Source organism: Microplitis demolitor, chromosome 6 (assembly GCF_026212275.2).
Source record: "Microplitis demolitor isolate Queensland-Clemson2020A chromosome 6, iyMicDemo2.1a, whole genome shotgun sequence".
NCBI classification, from domain to species: Eukaryota; Metazoa; Arthropoda; class Insecta; order Hymenoptera; family Braconidae; genus Microplitis; species Microplitis demolitor.
In genome coordinates, this window is record NC_068550.1 from 7,781,118 (window position 1) to 7,795,283 (window position 14,166).

Sequence of the window (14,166 nt, forward strand, 5' to 3'; positions counted from 1 at the left end):
CATTTATGATCTAAATAAGATTTGTTTTTCCCGAGTACATGAATATTTACTAAGTTAATTCACGCGCATAAATTAATGAAAATAAAAAGTTCAGCGAATCGCCAGATACGAAAAATCAATATTTTAATTATTTGTTATCTTCATTGGAAAATAAGAGTTTTTATTGGTTTATAAAAGTAACTAGTTCAAGGTGACAGATTACCCGAATAAATATCGTTATTTAGCGACGAAATTACTGATAAGACAGTTTATAAAAGAGCATAATTTTTATGCAATTAACATTTATAAATAAGTTGATATCGTCAGCACTTCATATCATACTTCCAGGAGAGTCAGAAATAAATAATTAATTTCAAACAGCTAACACTCACTAAGTTACTGCTCGAGTATCACTACACTGTGAAAAATTCCCAACAAATTTTACTATGGGTGCATAGTAACACCGGACTACAAAAAAACTGATACAAGATTTACAAGTGTCCCATAGTAAACGTATGCATATAGGCCACTTTGCACTCATAGTAAAATTTATTGGGAATTTTTCACAGTGTATCAAAATTTATTAAAAATTATTTAAATCTACCTGTTAATCAAATTCTTACTAATTAACGCTCGAAGTATTTTAACTTCCCGCAAAAAAAAATCAACGATTTTCGAAGAATTAGGGAACTTATTGTTATTACCCTGATTTGCGAAAATTGAAATTTCATCAGATGTCGAACGTTTTGAAGTCCGAGGAAGCTATTCTGACAATTTTCAGAATAATGTATAAACTCTTTATAACTTTTTGACTAATGAACCGATTTGGATGGTTAAGGCGGCAATCGAAAGAGCTTGATGGTCATCAACTTTTCTGAAAATTTTAGATCATTTGATCACGTAGGCTTGAAAATATTGGCAAATTACGAAAACAAAAAAATTTTTTTTTTCAGTTTCTATTGATTTCTTAGAAACAACTTTTACGATTAACTTCAAAATCTAACCAATTCTAGAACTTAATGAAACGCGTCGATTGCCGCCTTAGCCATTTCAATCAGCTAATTCGTTCGAGAGTTATCGCGGGAGAAAGAAATGGCAAAAAACGTTTTTTTGCGAATATCCTCGAAATAATTCAACCAAACAATTTTAAAGTCTGATCAGCTCTAGAACTCAATCAAAATCGGTTAATTTGTTCGCGAGATATCGTAGGAGAATGCTAAAAAACGATTTTTTTCAAAAACAATGGCATACAAAAGTATCTTCGAGTATTTTATTAGTGTCGAATATTTTATTGATAAAATGCTATTATTATTATTATTATTATTATTATTATTATTATTATTATTATTATTATTATTATTATTATTATTATTATTATTATGCTATTATTATTATTATTACTATTAAAAAAAAATTTCAACCGAAAAAAATTTTCTGACCGACAACTTGAATAAAAATTAAAAAATAATTTTTTAATTAATTTTAAATAAAAGAAAATTTTTTAATGGCCCATTTGAGCCCGTATCCTCATTTTGCCCTTTATTCCCCCAAAAATAGAATCATAAATTTCAAATAAATAATGATTTTTTTTTCATCAAATCATTTAAGTGAAATATTAAATCGTTATTGTTATCATTATTATTAAATTACATAAACAAAAAAAAAATAATTATTCACGGTCGAGTAGCGTTTCCATCCAACGCTATAGATATCAGCCTGACTGTGAAGCGAAGGCAATTATCGTAGCGAAACTTGAACGTGAGTGTCAGGTTCTGATACGACGGGTCGAGTCCCCAGGGATTTCCAGAACTCGAACGGGACTATCCCAACCACTCAGCGTCCTTAATTACAATCCTCACTTTCTTCCTCCAGCCACTCACCCACTCTCCTCATTCCCAACTCGCCCTCCTCCCACCCTAGATCTTGCTGTCAAATCTTAAGTCTTGTACCTGACTACCCCACCGTTAATTCCCACCGATTTCCATTAATAAAAAAAATATATATTTGATTAAATCTGTATTAAATAGATATGACTTAGCGAACCCAATGGGAATCCGGGCGAATCGTAGCAGGATTGAACGGTTGAAATGGAATAATATCCAATAATCTGGCAGCCCGAGTAGTGTGGGTCGGATGGGTGGGATAAAAAGGGACGTTGTTGTTATCGGGACATCGCAGGAGTGTCAGTGGAAGCCATTTCTGACTCAACTAAACTGAACTAAACTCGACTCGACTCGACTCGGTTTTCTGACAAGCTGGCTCTCACCATCAAAATTAATTATTGATTTCGGATATGACCAATTCACAAGTTAAACCTCATCCGGGTGCTAATGGAAAGCGAACCAGTCCGTCACCTCAAACCACAACAGACCCGGTTAATGCTTTCGATAAAACCTTTTGTTATATTTTAAACTTTTGTCCAGCGGTTTATATTTAAACCAACGAATCACCACTCCAGTGACGGTATTTTTAAATAAACAAAGTATAAATAGACATGCAGGAAACAATGAAAATATTTTACTTTATTTTATAATTCATGCAGTAAAAAATAATAAAATAAAATAAAAGCAACAGATGACAGGATTTAAAAGTTATAGATAGGAATTAAGATGAAAAAAAGATAAATGATAAGGAGTTACGGTAACTGGAGATCAATAGCTCGTTTGCAGGAATGTAGAAGGTAATGGGGCCGGTGATGACGCGCTTCCAGGTCTAGATCTACTACTACCTCTTCGTCTTGATCCTCGAGATGACGGGGCTTCGAAGCTTTCTAATATCTATACGCAAAGTGTTAAATATTTTTTAGTTATTAATGGACAGGAAATTATCTAAGAGGAAGGAAACATTTCTTGATAAATAAAAAATAATTAATTGATCGTGTTCATGTTTTTTTTTATAAGATAATTTTTTTTTTTTTTTTTTTTTTAAGAGTAATAATGTATGAAAATTAATTAAAGCACTTTCACTTGGCGTAGATGGTCAACACTATTAACGATGCTTTAAGTTATTTATTTAAAAGTTATTATTAAATAATTAAGCAATGTCCTTAATCACCTCCTGCAGCTCTGATTTTGAAAACATGTGAAACTTGCTCTCGGGAGTCATTGTCATTAGCTCGACATTTGTTTCATTTAATTTCTCTTCCATAACTTGTTTTAAAATTGTTAGTGTTGATTTTATTGCCTCTTTCAATGTCATTGACTGAAATGATAATAATAGTAATTATTATAATTATTGTAGGGAATTTGTATTGATTAATGTACATGTATATTTACTGATATGTAAATAGGTATGATTTAGAGTGATAATTATTGGGGCGTTAAATTGACTATGGCGATAATATATTTAAATTATGGCGGAAGTCGAGGTGGGAGGATTTAAAAATTTTTTTGTAAAATTCGTTGGATTGAAATTATATAAAAAATGAACAGGAAATTATTGTCAAAATATTGAAATTATGATCAAAGTTACGTTAAAAATGCATGAGGACAAATTTGTAGAAAATTATATTTTATATATTATTGTATTGATACATTTTTATCGTATTTCAAATAGTTGAGATACAATTTTAATTTTAAAATTTAAAGATTTTTAAAGGGTCAATAATTAAGAAATTTGAAGATTAAGAATTAAAATTTGAATTCTAGGTAAACAATCGAAGTTACGTTAAAAATGGATAGGGACAAATTTGCAGAGAATTAAATTTTCTATATTATTGTGTTGATACATTTTTATCGTATATCTAATAGTTAAGCTAATATTTTAATGTAAATATTAAAAATTATTTTGGGGATCAATAACTTCGACACTCGAAGATTGACAATTTAAAATTTAAAATTCTAGGTAAACTGTCAACGTTACGTTAAAAATGTAGAGGGAGAAATTTGTAGTGAATTGAATTTCCTACAAGATTGTATTCATACATTTTTATCGTATCTTTAATAGTTGAGACAATATTTTAATTTAAAAATTTAAAGATTTTTAAAGGGTCAATAATTTCGAAATTTGAAAATTAAGTATTTGAAATTTTCAATTCTAGGTAAACGATCAAAGTCACGTAAAAAATAGATAAGATCTAATTTGTAGATGATCAAATTTTCTACAAATTGTATTTTCAATAATTTAGGCAAAATTTTAATTTTGACTCAACGGCTTCTTGTACTTTGCTTCTATTAAGGAATGAGTATAAAACAATATAATTAAAAAAAGTTTATGTATATATATATATATGTATATATAAATTTTCAAAAACAATGGGAATAATTATTTCCCTATTAAAAATATAAATCTATATATTTGAAATATTATTTTTGAACTCATTAAAAATTATTTAACTTAAAATACAAATTTTCCAAAAAATTATTTCAGTTCAGCGAAAATAAACAATCAAAATTAAATTAATAGACTTGGAATTTACGAGATTACTGCAATAAAAATATGAAAGAAAAGTAAATATTCTATTGATTATTACAAAAAATTAAAACTTTTAGACTTCTACTGTCTATTTTTAATGGAGAATTTTTAAAAAATAAAAATAATAAAACCTTGTGGAAAACTTCTTGAAGAGATTGCTGAGCTCCTTCACTTCCGGATCCAATAGCTTTGGCATCAAACTGAACGAAAGTACCAGAAGGATCCATGTGAAACAACTGCGGTCCTTTTTCATCAATACCCGCGAAGAGAATAGCGACTCCAAATGGTCTGGACATGGCACTGCCATCATCGTCGCTGTCCCCAAACTGGATCGCGAGATTAGAAACAGCCTGAGCGACAGACTCGACAGTCATTTTCTCGTTGTAAATGAACCAGTGATTCTGGCACTCAGCACGAGCGCGATCAATCATCGTCCTGGAATCAGCCATCAGACCTGACCCAGCGCAGCCGATGTGCTTGTCAACCTCTACTATCTTCTCAATAGTTGTCGACTCCATCAGCGGTGACGTGATTCGTCTCTCCGCAGCCAAAACAACGCCTTCGGATGTTGAAATTCCGATCACCGTTGACCCGAGTTTTATTGCTTCGATAGCATACTCAACTTGGAACAATCTACCCTCTGGGGAAAAAGTATTGACACCACGATCGTACTCTGATCTTGTCAGAAACATCTGAAATAAATAAATTATTTTATTTAAATTCAAATTTTATTGAGGTTAGAAAATTTTAATTTTCGTTATTTTTATACTTTACTAATTTAAATTTATTGTTTGTATGTTTAAATATTATTATTATTATTACCTTTTAATAATTAGTAGTTAATTATATATTTAAACTCAAAAAATTAATTATTATTATTCTTTTGATGACAAACGCCAGTCATTCAGGATTTAGTTGCCAGTGAATAGCAGAAATTATACAGAAGCTCCAAACTTGAGAGTGCGCTGCGCGCGTGTAATTTAAATTGTAAGTCAGATGTAAATAATTTGGCGCGAAATTTAAAAGGTTAAATTTTAAAATTACAAATTTTCTTATGCCCCAGATATTTAATTGAGTTTTATACCGACAGTAAAATTATAGCAGATATTTTACGTGAGAGTGAGATAAAAAATTTAGTAAAAAAAATTGATTTGTGAGAGATCAATTTGACGTCAATTGTATGACAAATCAGCCCGCGACTTCTAGTGATTATTTACCAAAATAAATAAAATACTGAAGTATCAGACATTATAAAAATTTTTTTCTTCTAAAATAATAAATAAAATACTTTTTTGCATACTTAAAAATTCTGATACTCATGTTCTTTGTTTATAAAGATAATAATAATAAAATTATCCCTGATAACCCGAGTTGATCGTGAAAAAGTTGGTCATTCATTAGTTTCCCGACCAACTTGACGTCAAGTTATCGCCAACTTCAGCTTTTGCAACTTTTTGCTACAAGTTACCACCAACTTTTTCAGAAAGTTGTATTTTCATATCACAGTAAGAAACATCTTTATAAAAAAAAAAAAAAAAAAAAAAATTCTCTCGTCTGTAAATCATTCAATTCTTAATTCAAAAAATATAATTTTTATTTCTCATGGAACAAGCAATTTAAATTTTCTTTAAATTTCGTTATTCTTGTTAAAAGTACTTGAGTCATACTAGCGCATTCTTATTGCTAAGATAATTTTTCTTCCCTTAAAAAAAAATATTTTTTGCATCAACTGATTAATTTGTTACAAATATCAAATAAAATCATTTCTCAGCAGAAGGATATCTCATCATCAAAGCATATCCAAATTTTTTTTTCTCCGTGTAGTTGGTCTAATAGCCACTTTAGCTTGAAATTGACAGTAACATTGAAATTGTTGTCAATTTGACAGCCAAGGTTGGAGAGAAAAATTTGCAGTCAATTTTTCCTTAATTCAGAGGTAACTTTTTTTACTAAAAAAAAAAAAAAAAAGTTTGTAATGTTCATTTTCACCATTACAGAAGGTAATCAAATTTATACATAAAAATGTTTACTATTTGACGGTAAAAAAATACTTAACAATTTTCCAAGTCAAAATAACAATAAATTGATATAAAAATTTGCCTGAAAATTGACATCTTTTTTTTAGTCAACTTTTGAAGTTAATTAGCATTTCAATTCACGTAGTAAATTTATGTCAAATTGTATAGCAAGTTGTATACAAATTATTGTCACAAACGGAAAAGTCCGAAATTGACGGACATTTAACGAAAAATTCAAGGAAACTTTTGCAAGTAAATTTTTGCCAAGAAAACTGTGCTATTAGGGTTGTAGTGGTAATTTTAAAAAGCGCGCGGAAACATGGGCGCTGTGGTCTTTGAATTATAAAAAAATCCCCGACTTCACAGCTGTTGGCAAATTCCACGAATTAATCGAAATTTCGAGATAGCTTTTGTTTTGCTTCTGAGGTTATAAAACACGTGGGAGTAAATAAACAATGGATGTGATTAATAAATTAAATATTATAGAACAAAATAAAAATTGGAATGACATAAAAGAAATTATAAGTACCAGAGAATTTCCAAAAAATGAAAAAGGGTATTTTTATCATTATCATATTTAATAAGCTATCATTTACTAATTGTAAGGCTGGTAAATGAAGATAACTCTCAAACTATTGACTTTACTTAAAAATACAAAGAATACTTTTTTGTAGGGAATTCAATTTTCTACAAAAAAGTATATAACCACTATTATCATTAATCTGATATTTTAAAAGATATCAACAATGTAAAGTCACAAATTATTTCACCAATTTCATTTAAATTAAATTTTAATTACAACTCATTAATTATCAAATTTTATAAAAAATATGTCAGTATCTTTTATAGACAATTTACTTCTTAACAAAAGTGTTTCTGTACATTTTTACCCTATTTTTGATAGTTTACTTAAAATTTAAATTTTAAGTTCTTCTATAATTAATTTTTGTTTTTAATTATTACAATGTAACTTTTCAGAAAAAAGGACAGAAAAGTTTTAGCAAAACTTGGAGATATTTTATTGAAAGAAAAAAATCTTCCAGTAGACATCAAAGTGCTGATACTTAAATGTTTTACATTCTCATGCTCCAGAGAGACTCAGTATCAGCATAAATCAATTAAAATTTCCAATGATAATTTATATGCAGAAATATCCTCATCCGGATTCTCTCCATCGTATCCAGAGTCAAGTTTTCCTTTCGAGCCAATTACTAAGTATGTAATCGACTACTTGGCAACCTGGACTACTAGTTACCCGATTCCTGATGACGAAGTCCCAGTAATCAAAGAATGTCTTTCATTTCTCTGTAATTTGTTTGCTTATGACGAACAAGATTTAATTGATGAATCTTACCGTCGCAAACTTATAAATGTCGGGTAAGTAAACTGAAAACTAATTACTGATTAGTATTACCAAGTTATTGCTTAGTCACTATAATTATTTATCATGAAATTACAGAAATTTATTGAGCTTTGATTGCGCAAAGTATCCAATAATTATGAGTAGAGTTTGTTGCCTAATTCATAACATTTTAAATATATGGTATAATAATTTTACGGATGAAGATATTGCAACTTTTACTCAAGGACTATTGAAAGCCGATGAGTGTGGAGTTAAATCAGCTAGAGATGCAATTATAATATTACTTAATAAATATAATAGTTTTCATGCCTACGAAACATTGACGATTGATCTTAAATTATATTTATTGGAATTTATTTATAAATATGTCAAGTCAGACTTGGATTTGGTCTCAGATCCAAGTGAAGATCCAGGATCTTCTAAAGTCCAGTTGCCAAAAAACTGGATATCATTTCTGATAAACCGATTCAAGGAGAGAAGTAATTTAATTTTGAAGACTGAGGACACTTATGTTAAAGAACAAATGCAAGAACCTTCGGAAGTTATTATTCTTTTGGATATTCTGTGCGCTCTCTCCTCTGCAGAACAAGCTGAAGAAATACGAAGTGATACGAGTTTGTTGATCAACAGTGTTTGTAAGTGTTTTTATTATTAATTTTGCTGTTTAATTGAATAAGTGGAAATAGATTGTAATAGAGTACTTGAGGTAACAACTGTTGGGCTTTAATTTTTCAGACCTATTAAGAGCAGTACACATGGCGGGAAAAGATAAAAATAATTTTTTCACTCCGGTGCAAAAGCTGAGCCAGGTCGCTCCGGCGGGAAAAAATTCTAGGGAAGAATCTATTGAAGATCATGTAGCTTTTGGATTTAAAAGTTCTCTTATTAGGCTGATAGCTAATATGGTTTATAAGAAGAGAAAAAACCAAGATCTGGTAAAGTATCATTTTAATTATAAGTATTTTTTAATAGTTTTAACGACCATAATTTGTGTATAAAAAATTTTTTAATGCTAAGTTGCTCAAAAGCAATATATATTACATTCAACAATATTAAGGGAGTTATAGTGGTTTAAGCATAAACAGGGTGACTACAAACCGAGAATATCAGGAATTATCAGGGAATTTAATGCAACCGGGAAATATTATGGAAATGTCAGGGGATTTTGAAAAGTATCCGGGAATTAAATCGTGACAGTTCAAAATTAAAAAAAATTTTCAATAATACACTAGTAATAAAAATTAAGGGATATTAAAAAAAATTTTAATTTTCAAGTGATGATCAACAGGTTGTAACTCGAAGAAAACTTAGGGAAGGAAGGGGCGAGAAAACCCCTTGGGGCAAAAAGGCTCCCCTGAAAATTTAATCAAAAAAAATTTTTTTTCAACTTAGGGGAGGGTGCGGCAAGGTTTGCTCTGATTGACTTGAAATTTTGGGAATATATTCTTGAAATCTTGAACTATAAGAAAAAACAAAAGAAACCGATTTTTCAAAAATTCAAATCCCTACATCCTTTGAATAGAATGACATATATAATAAGTAAGTAAGTAAGTAAGTTTATTGTTCGAGAATTTTTACTAAGTATTCATTACAACTGGTTAGAAAGTTACGCAATAAAAAACGATACATCAGCGACAGATATAATTCGAATAAAAAAAAACTCTCAGACGGCTGCAGTATTGTATAAAATAAAAAAAAAACTAATAGAATGCGCATCATGACTGTTTAAAATTTCGGTAGCTCTGATATTTGACAAATTGCAAGGTTTCAAATAGACAAGGCGATAACACTTGAAAATTAGGCAATTGTTGATTAAATGGTTCATCGTGTCTAGTTCTCCAGTGTTACATATTGGAAATTGTTGCATCAGATTGAATTTACAAAAACTATAACTTCCTGAATTTTTTAAAGTTTGCAATTTTCTTAGCGGGAAGTTAGAAATTTTAGGACTCAAAATTGTACAAAAATGATGATAACAGTCGAAAATGACGATAAGACTTCGGCCAAATTAAGATGCAACTTTAACTGAAAAATAGAATATTCCTCTAGTACTTCAGAAAATTTACTTATTATTCAATAGGATAATTAAATATTTACAAATTATTTGAATACTTCCCGTGTCTAAAAAAATCATTCAAAAAATTTGTAGGTTCCTATTTCAATAATCAAAGCCGGTAAGAATGATCTCATTATTCCCTATATCTCCCGACAAGTGGCGCCTCGTGCGTCGGTGAGCCACACCAGCCACCGGCTTATGAATAAATTTACAATTTAATTTCGTTTTTTTTTTTATTTTTTCAGGTACGCGAACTCGATGGGATCTCGATTTTATTAGACTGCTGCAACATCGATGCTCGCAATCCTCGTATCCTTTTACCATACACTTAATAAGATTTATGTATCGATTTTAATTTTAAAAATATTATATTTCCTTACATTCACACCATCAGTAATAACCCAATGGTGTATTCTCGCAATCAGAAACCTCTGCGATAATAATTCAAAAAACAAAGAGTTCATTTCATCCTCAACAAAAATTCGATTCATCGACAATCAGGTTATTCGCGAAATGGGAATAACCCTAACCGAAGATGGGAATCCCATCGGGATCGTTCCTCTCCCAGATTGAATGACATTAATATTAATTTATAAATTACAATATTATAGATTTTATATAATTAATTATTTACTTACAGGAATAAGAAAAGTAAAAATATTAAATAATAATATAAAATATTTGTTATCAGTCAACGTTAATTGAATCTTTACGCGTGATTGCATAAAGATACATTTTATTATATATTGCCGCTAAATAATTTACGATCCAAGTCCATAAAAAAAAAAAAATAATTCAATTGCTACATGTTATGGACATTGTATCTTGCATCGATTAAATCGATAATAAGTAATTATAATAATCATAGTAAATATAAATCTCCGAAAATTTAAGTACTTTAATGAATTAATAGACATAAAAGTATTTTAATTCGATAAGTAATAGGTAAAAGAGGATAATTATTTATTATTTTTACTATAAATATATATGTATGTATATAAATGTTATCGAGTAAATTATGCTTGTATATTTTACCGAGTATAATCATATGTTAGATATAGCTGGTAACTCACGAATTAATGGACCGAGTCAACGGACATAAAACTATTCTACGTCTTAGCCAATGGAGCATGATAATGTTGTTTTATGCGAATAAAATTTAACGATTCGCGATGGAAATTAAAAAAAATTTTTTTTTTTAAATGTATAAATGAATATGGTGACTATTACATATATTTATGTAATTGTTTGTACACAAAAAATTGAGAGTGAATACTGATGTTATTTCAATTGACTTCGTCACTCGGAATTCCAGAATTTGGAAAAAAACAAAATTCGTCGGCGGAGTCATTCTACGGAGAGATTTTGAAGTGATGGGAACTATTTCAATTTTCATTCACTCCGATCTGGAGTGAATTTCACTCCGAGGGGATTAAATAAATAAAAAATTATTCGACACGCACAAATAAATTTTTATGCTGTCTTAACATTATTCATTTGTGTAAAAAAATGTTAATATTCTGTTAGCGGTTCTAAAATTTGACACATATAAATGTTATCTACAACACACGTAAAGTGTTAACTTAACATTTTCATTTGGGTTATTTCGATACTTAAAAAAATTTATGTATATATAAGCTGAAAAATCGACTGTAGTAAATTTAACACATTCGTTTTGATCCTTTAATTAATTAACACGCGCTCTATATTAAAACTACATTTTAAAGGTGTTATCACTTGTTTGGACGATAGCACTGAATAAATATTACTTTCAATTAACATTTTTTTTGTATTGAAATGAACTGATCAAACAACACTAAAGCAGTATGTTAGATTAACACACAAAAAAGTTAAATATTTAACATAAAATTGTTTGCTGTGCATTAATTCCGGATTCAATTTGCGTTCACTCTGCAAACTATTTACGATGTATAACACCAGGCAAAGAAAATAAGGATCTATGAAGATTTACTACTATAGAAGTACGTAGATCTATAATTTGTAATATAGATCACAGGATATTTCTAATGATTTTGGCAGATCGTCATTGAATTTAGACCTACGGGATTTCTAAAGATCTCCATCGATCTCGAATCTTCGATGATTTTAGATCTATGGTGATCCCAAAAGAATTTCACTGATCTCAGCAGATTTCCGAAGATTTCAAAATAATTTCAATGGAGATCTATTTAGATTTATACAGCAGATTTATGCAGATCAACAGCTTATTCAAATAAATTTTTCTTATGAAAGCTACAAAAATCGCTGGAGATCTGATTATTATTATAAGATCTACTTTGATCTCTATAGATCTGATAGAAGTAACGTAGATCTAAATTTTGGAAAAATCAGATCTATAGATCAATAAAGATTTTAATTATTGTTTCCCGAATATATATATATATATATATATATATATATATATATATATATATATATATATATATATATATATATATATATATATATATATATATATATATATATATATAACAATGAGGAATTTCGTAAAAAAAAACGCCTTGCTAATTTAAATATTAACCGGATTCTGGATCGGTATCGATCAATCAGGTTTGAATAACTGATCGATAAGCAAAATATATCAGCTAATTACTCTGTAGATTAATATACAGGTAATTGCCGAGCTGAAGATCGGCGAACGGTGACATTCTGCTGATGAAGGATTAAATAGAATCTGTCAGGTTCATAAAGTTATTTTAGATATACAATTTAAATTATCGGGTATTTAATTACAGGGAGGAATTACAGACTGGAGGGTCTTTGTACATCGACCAAAATTATTAATTATGCGGTATTACGCACACGAAGATATGCATGTACTACAATTTTATATGAAAGCCTCTTTAAATAAATGAATACTTGGTAATTAATTATTTGTAGTTGTTCTGGACTTATTTTAATATATTTTCGCATCGCTAATAAGAATAACTCGATTTATATAAATATGAGTTTTATATATTCGTAAGGTACAGAGGAGTCACAGTAGTAAGAAATAGATCTACTGAGACATTTTTTTTGTCATTAATATCTATATCGTAATTTTTCAGATTGTATCTCTCTAAAAAGTTGCTATGGACTCATTTATATTTTTCACTTTTTGTATCTCCAAAAATATGAGAAAATAAGATATATATATGTAATATACTTTTAGTGCAGCAGATCTTTAGCAACAAATATTAGCCACAAGAAATTTTTTTCTTTCATTACAAAACCATTAAAAAATGTTCACAGTTATATTTTTGGAAAAAAATGCTATGGGCTGACACTTCTGCGGTTCCGAATTACGGAAATTTACCGCATTTTGCCGTAATTTTCCGTAAAATGCGGTATTCCTCCAGCAAATTTGCGGCAATTTACGGTAATTTACAAATGTATTACGGTAAAGTACGGCAATTTAACGGGATTAGCGGCATTTTCATTGTAAGCTCTGTTTCTTTATTTTTACAATACAATATTTCACTTTACGGTAAAATCCCATTTTCTTATTGCGAACTTACGATAAAAATACCATACGTTTACGTATAATACCGTATTTTATCGTAAAACACCTTATTGTTCCGTAAATTACTGTAATTTCCCATTCGGATTCGCCAGAGATATTTTTCAGTGTTTGGCACAAACAGAATCAAACAAAAACAAAAGCATCCACATATCATAACTTTCAACCCTACAGGACATTTTCAATAACAAGAATTATCCAAAATAAAATGCCTTTAATAGTAATCTTGGTTTTATAAGCAATATCTCTATCACGATCACTTTTCCAAGTATCATTAGGAGACAAAATAATCCGAAAGAACAGACTGCGAAAAATGTAACAGTCTTTATCGGCCAAAAAATGTAACATTGAACTACATACATACATGTAGTTAAAAAGTAAGTTGTTTTATTTGACGAGTTAAATGATTCGAGTTCTCGTCGAATTAATAGTGGTAAAATGAGGGCCGGTACCTAATAAGTCTTGGTGTGTGTATCCTCTTTGAATCGCGTCTTGGTACGCGCCTACGCTTAAACTTGTCTCAAAGTACCGCCCGGTAATATATTTCCAATGGCATCAGAGCACCAGGTATGGTATGAGCATATCGAGCAACGTGCCTGCCTGTTGCTATTAAAATACTCTTTAAATCCAGCATATTCACATTGTATTGAACCTCATACCCCCTCGATATATGTCATGTACAATCTCATTTACTCAATATCATTAGCATTTAAACATTAAAATATTATTTATTATTATTTTATTTATCATCATCATCATCGTCGTCATCATCATGATCATCAATATTGTTATTATTATTATGGTTAATTTTGTTGGT

General features: G+C 29.4%; 2 protein-coding genes across 2 annotated transcripts; one reads left to right on the plus strand and one right to left on the minus strand.

Moving 5' to 3' along the window:
• Positions 1-2,902: 2,902 nt before the first annotated feature.
• Positions 2,903-5,341, minus strand: LOC103580560 (proteasome subunit alpha type-5). Its single transcript, XM_014439400.2, has 3 exons — positions 5,215-5,341; positions 4,524-5,084; positions 2,903-3,180 (listed from the first exon to the last, which is right to left on the minus strand). Exons 2-3 carry the CDS (start codon positions 5,082-5,084, stop codon positions 3,013-3,015), a joined length of 729 nt encoding a protein of 242 aa, XP_014294886.1. The 5' UTR covers positions 5,215-5,341; the 3' UTR covers positions 2,903-3,012.
• A 1,364-nt stretch (positions 5,342-6,705) lies between these two features.
• On the plus strand, positions 6,706-12,206 carry LOC103580559 (uncharacterized). The gene is made up of 6 exons (XM_008562365.3): positions 6,706-6,966; positions 7,389-7,787; positions 7,870-8,408; positions 8,509-8,708; positions 10,075-10,138; positions 10,224-12,206. Exons 1-6 carry the CDS (start codon positions 6,866-6,868, stop codon positions 10,400-10,402), a joined length of 1,482 nt encoding a protein of 493 aa, XP_008560587.3. The 5' UTR covers positions 6,706-6,865; the 3' UTR covers positions 10,403-12,206.
• The last annotated feature ends 1,960 nt before the right edge of the window (positions 12,207-14,166 follow it).

Bases quoted from the DNA above. Each gene is read 5' to 3' on its own strand.
- LOC103580560 (XM_014439400.2), bottom strand. From the start codon at position 5,084: ATGTTTCTGACAAGATCAGAGTACGATCGTGGTGTCAATACTTTTTCC. The intron at 3,181-4,523 runs GTTTTATTATTT...TTATCATTTCAG, and splicing joins TTCAAGAAGTTTTCCACAAG to TCAATGACATTGAAAGAGGC.
- LOC103580559 (XM_008562365.3), top strand. From the start codon at position 6,866: ATGGATGTGATTAATAAATTAAATATTATAGAACAAAATAAAAATTGG. The intron at 8,409-8,508 runs GTAAGTGTTTTT...TTAATTTTTCAG, and splicing joins TTTGTTGATCAACAGTGTTT to ACCTATTAAGAGCAGTACAC. The intron at 10,139-10,223 runs GTATCCTTTTAC...TCACACCATCAG, and splicing joins CATCGATGCTCGCAATCCTC to TAATAACCCAATGGTGTATT.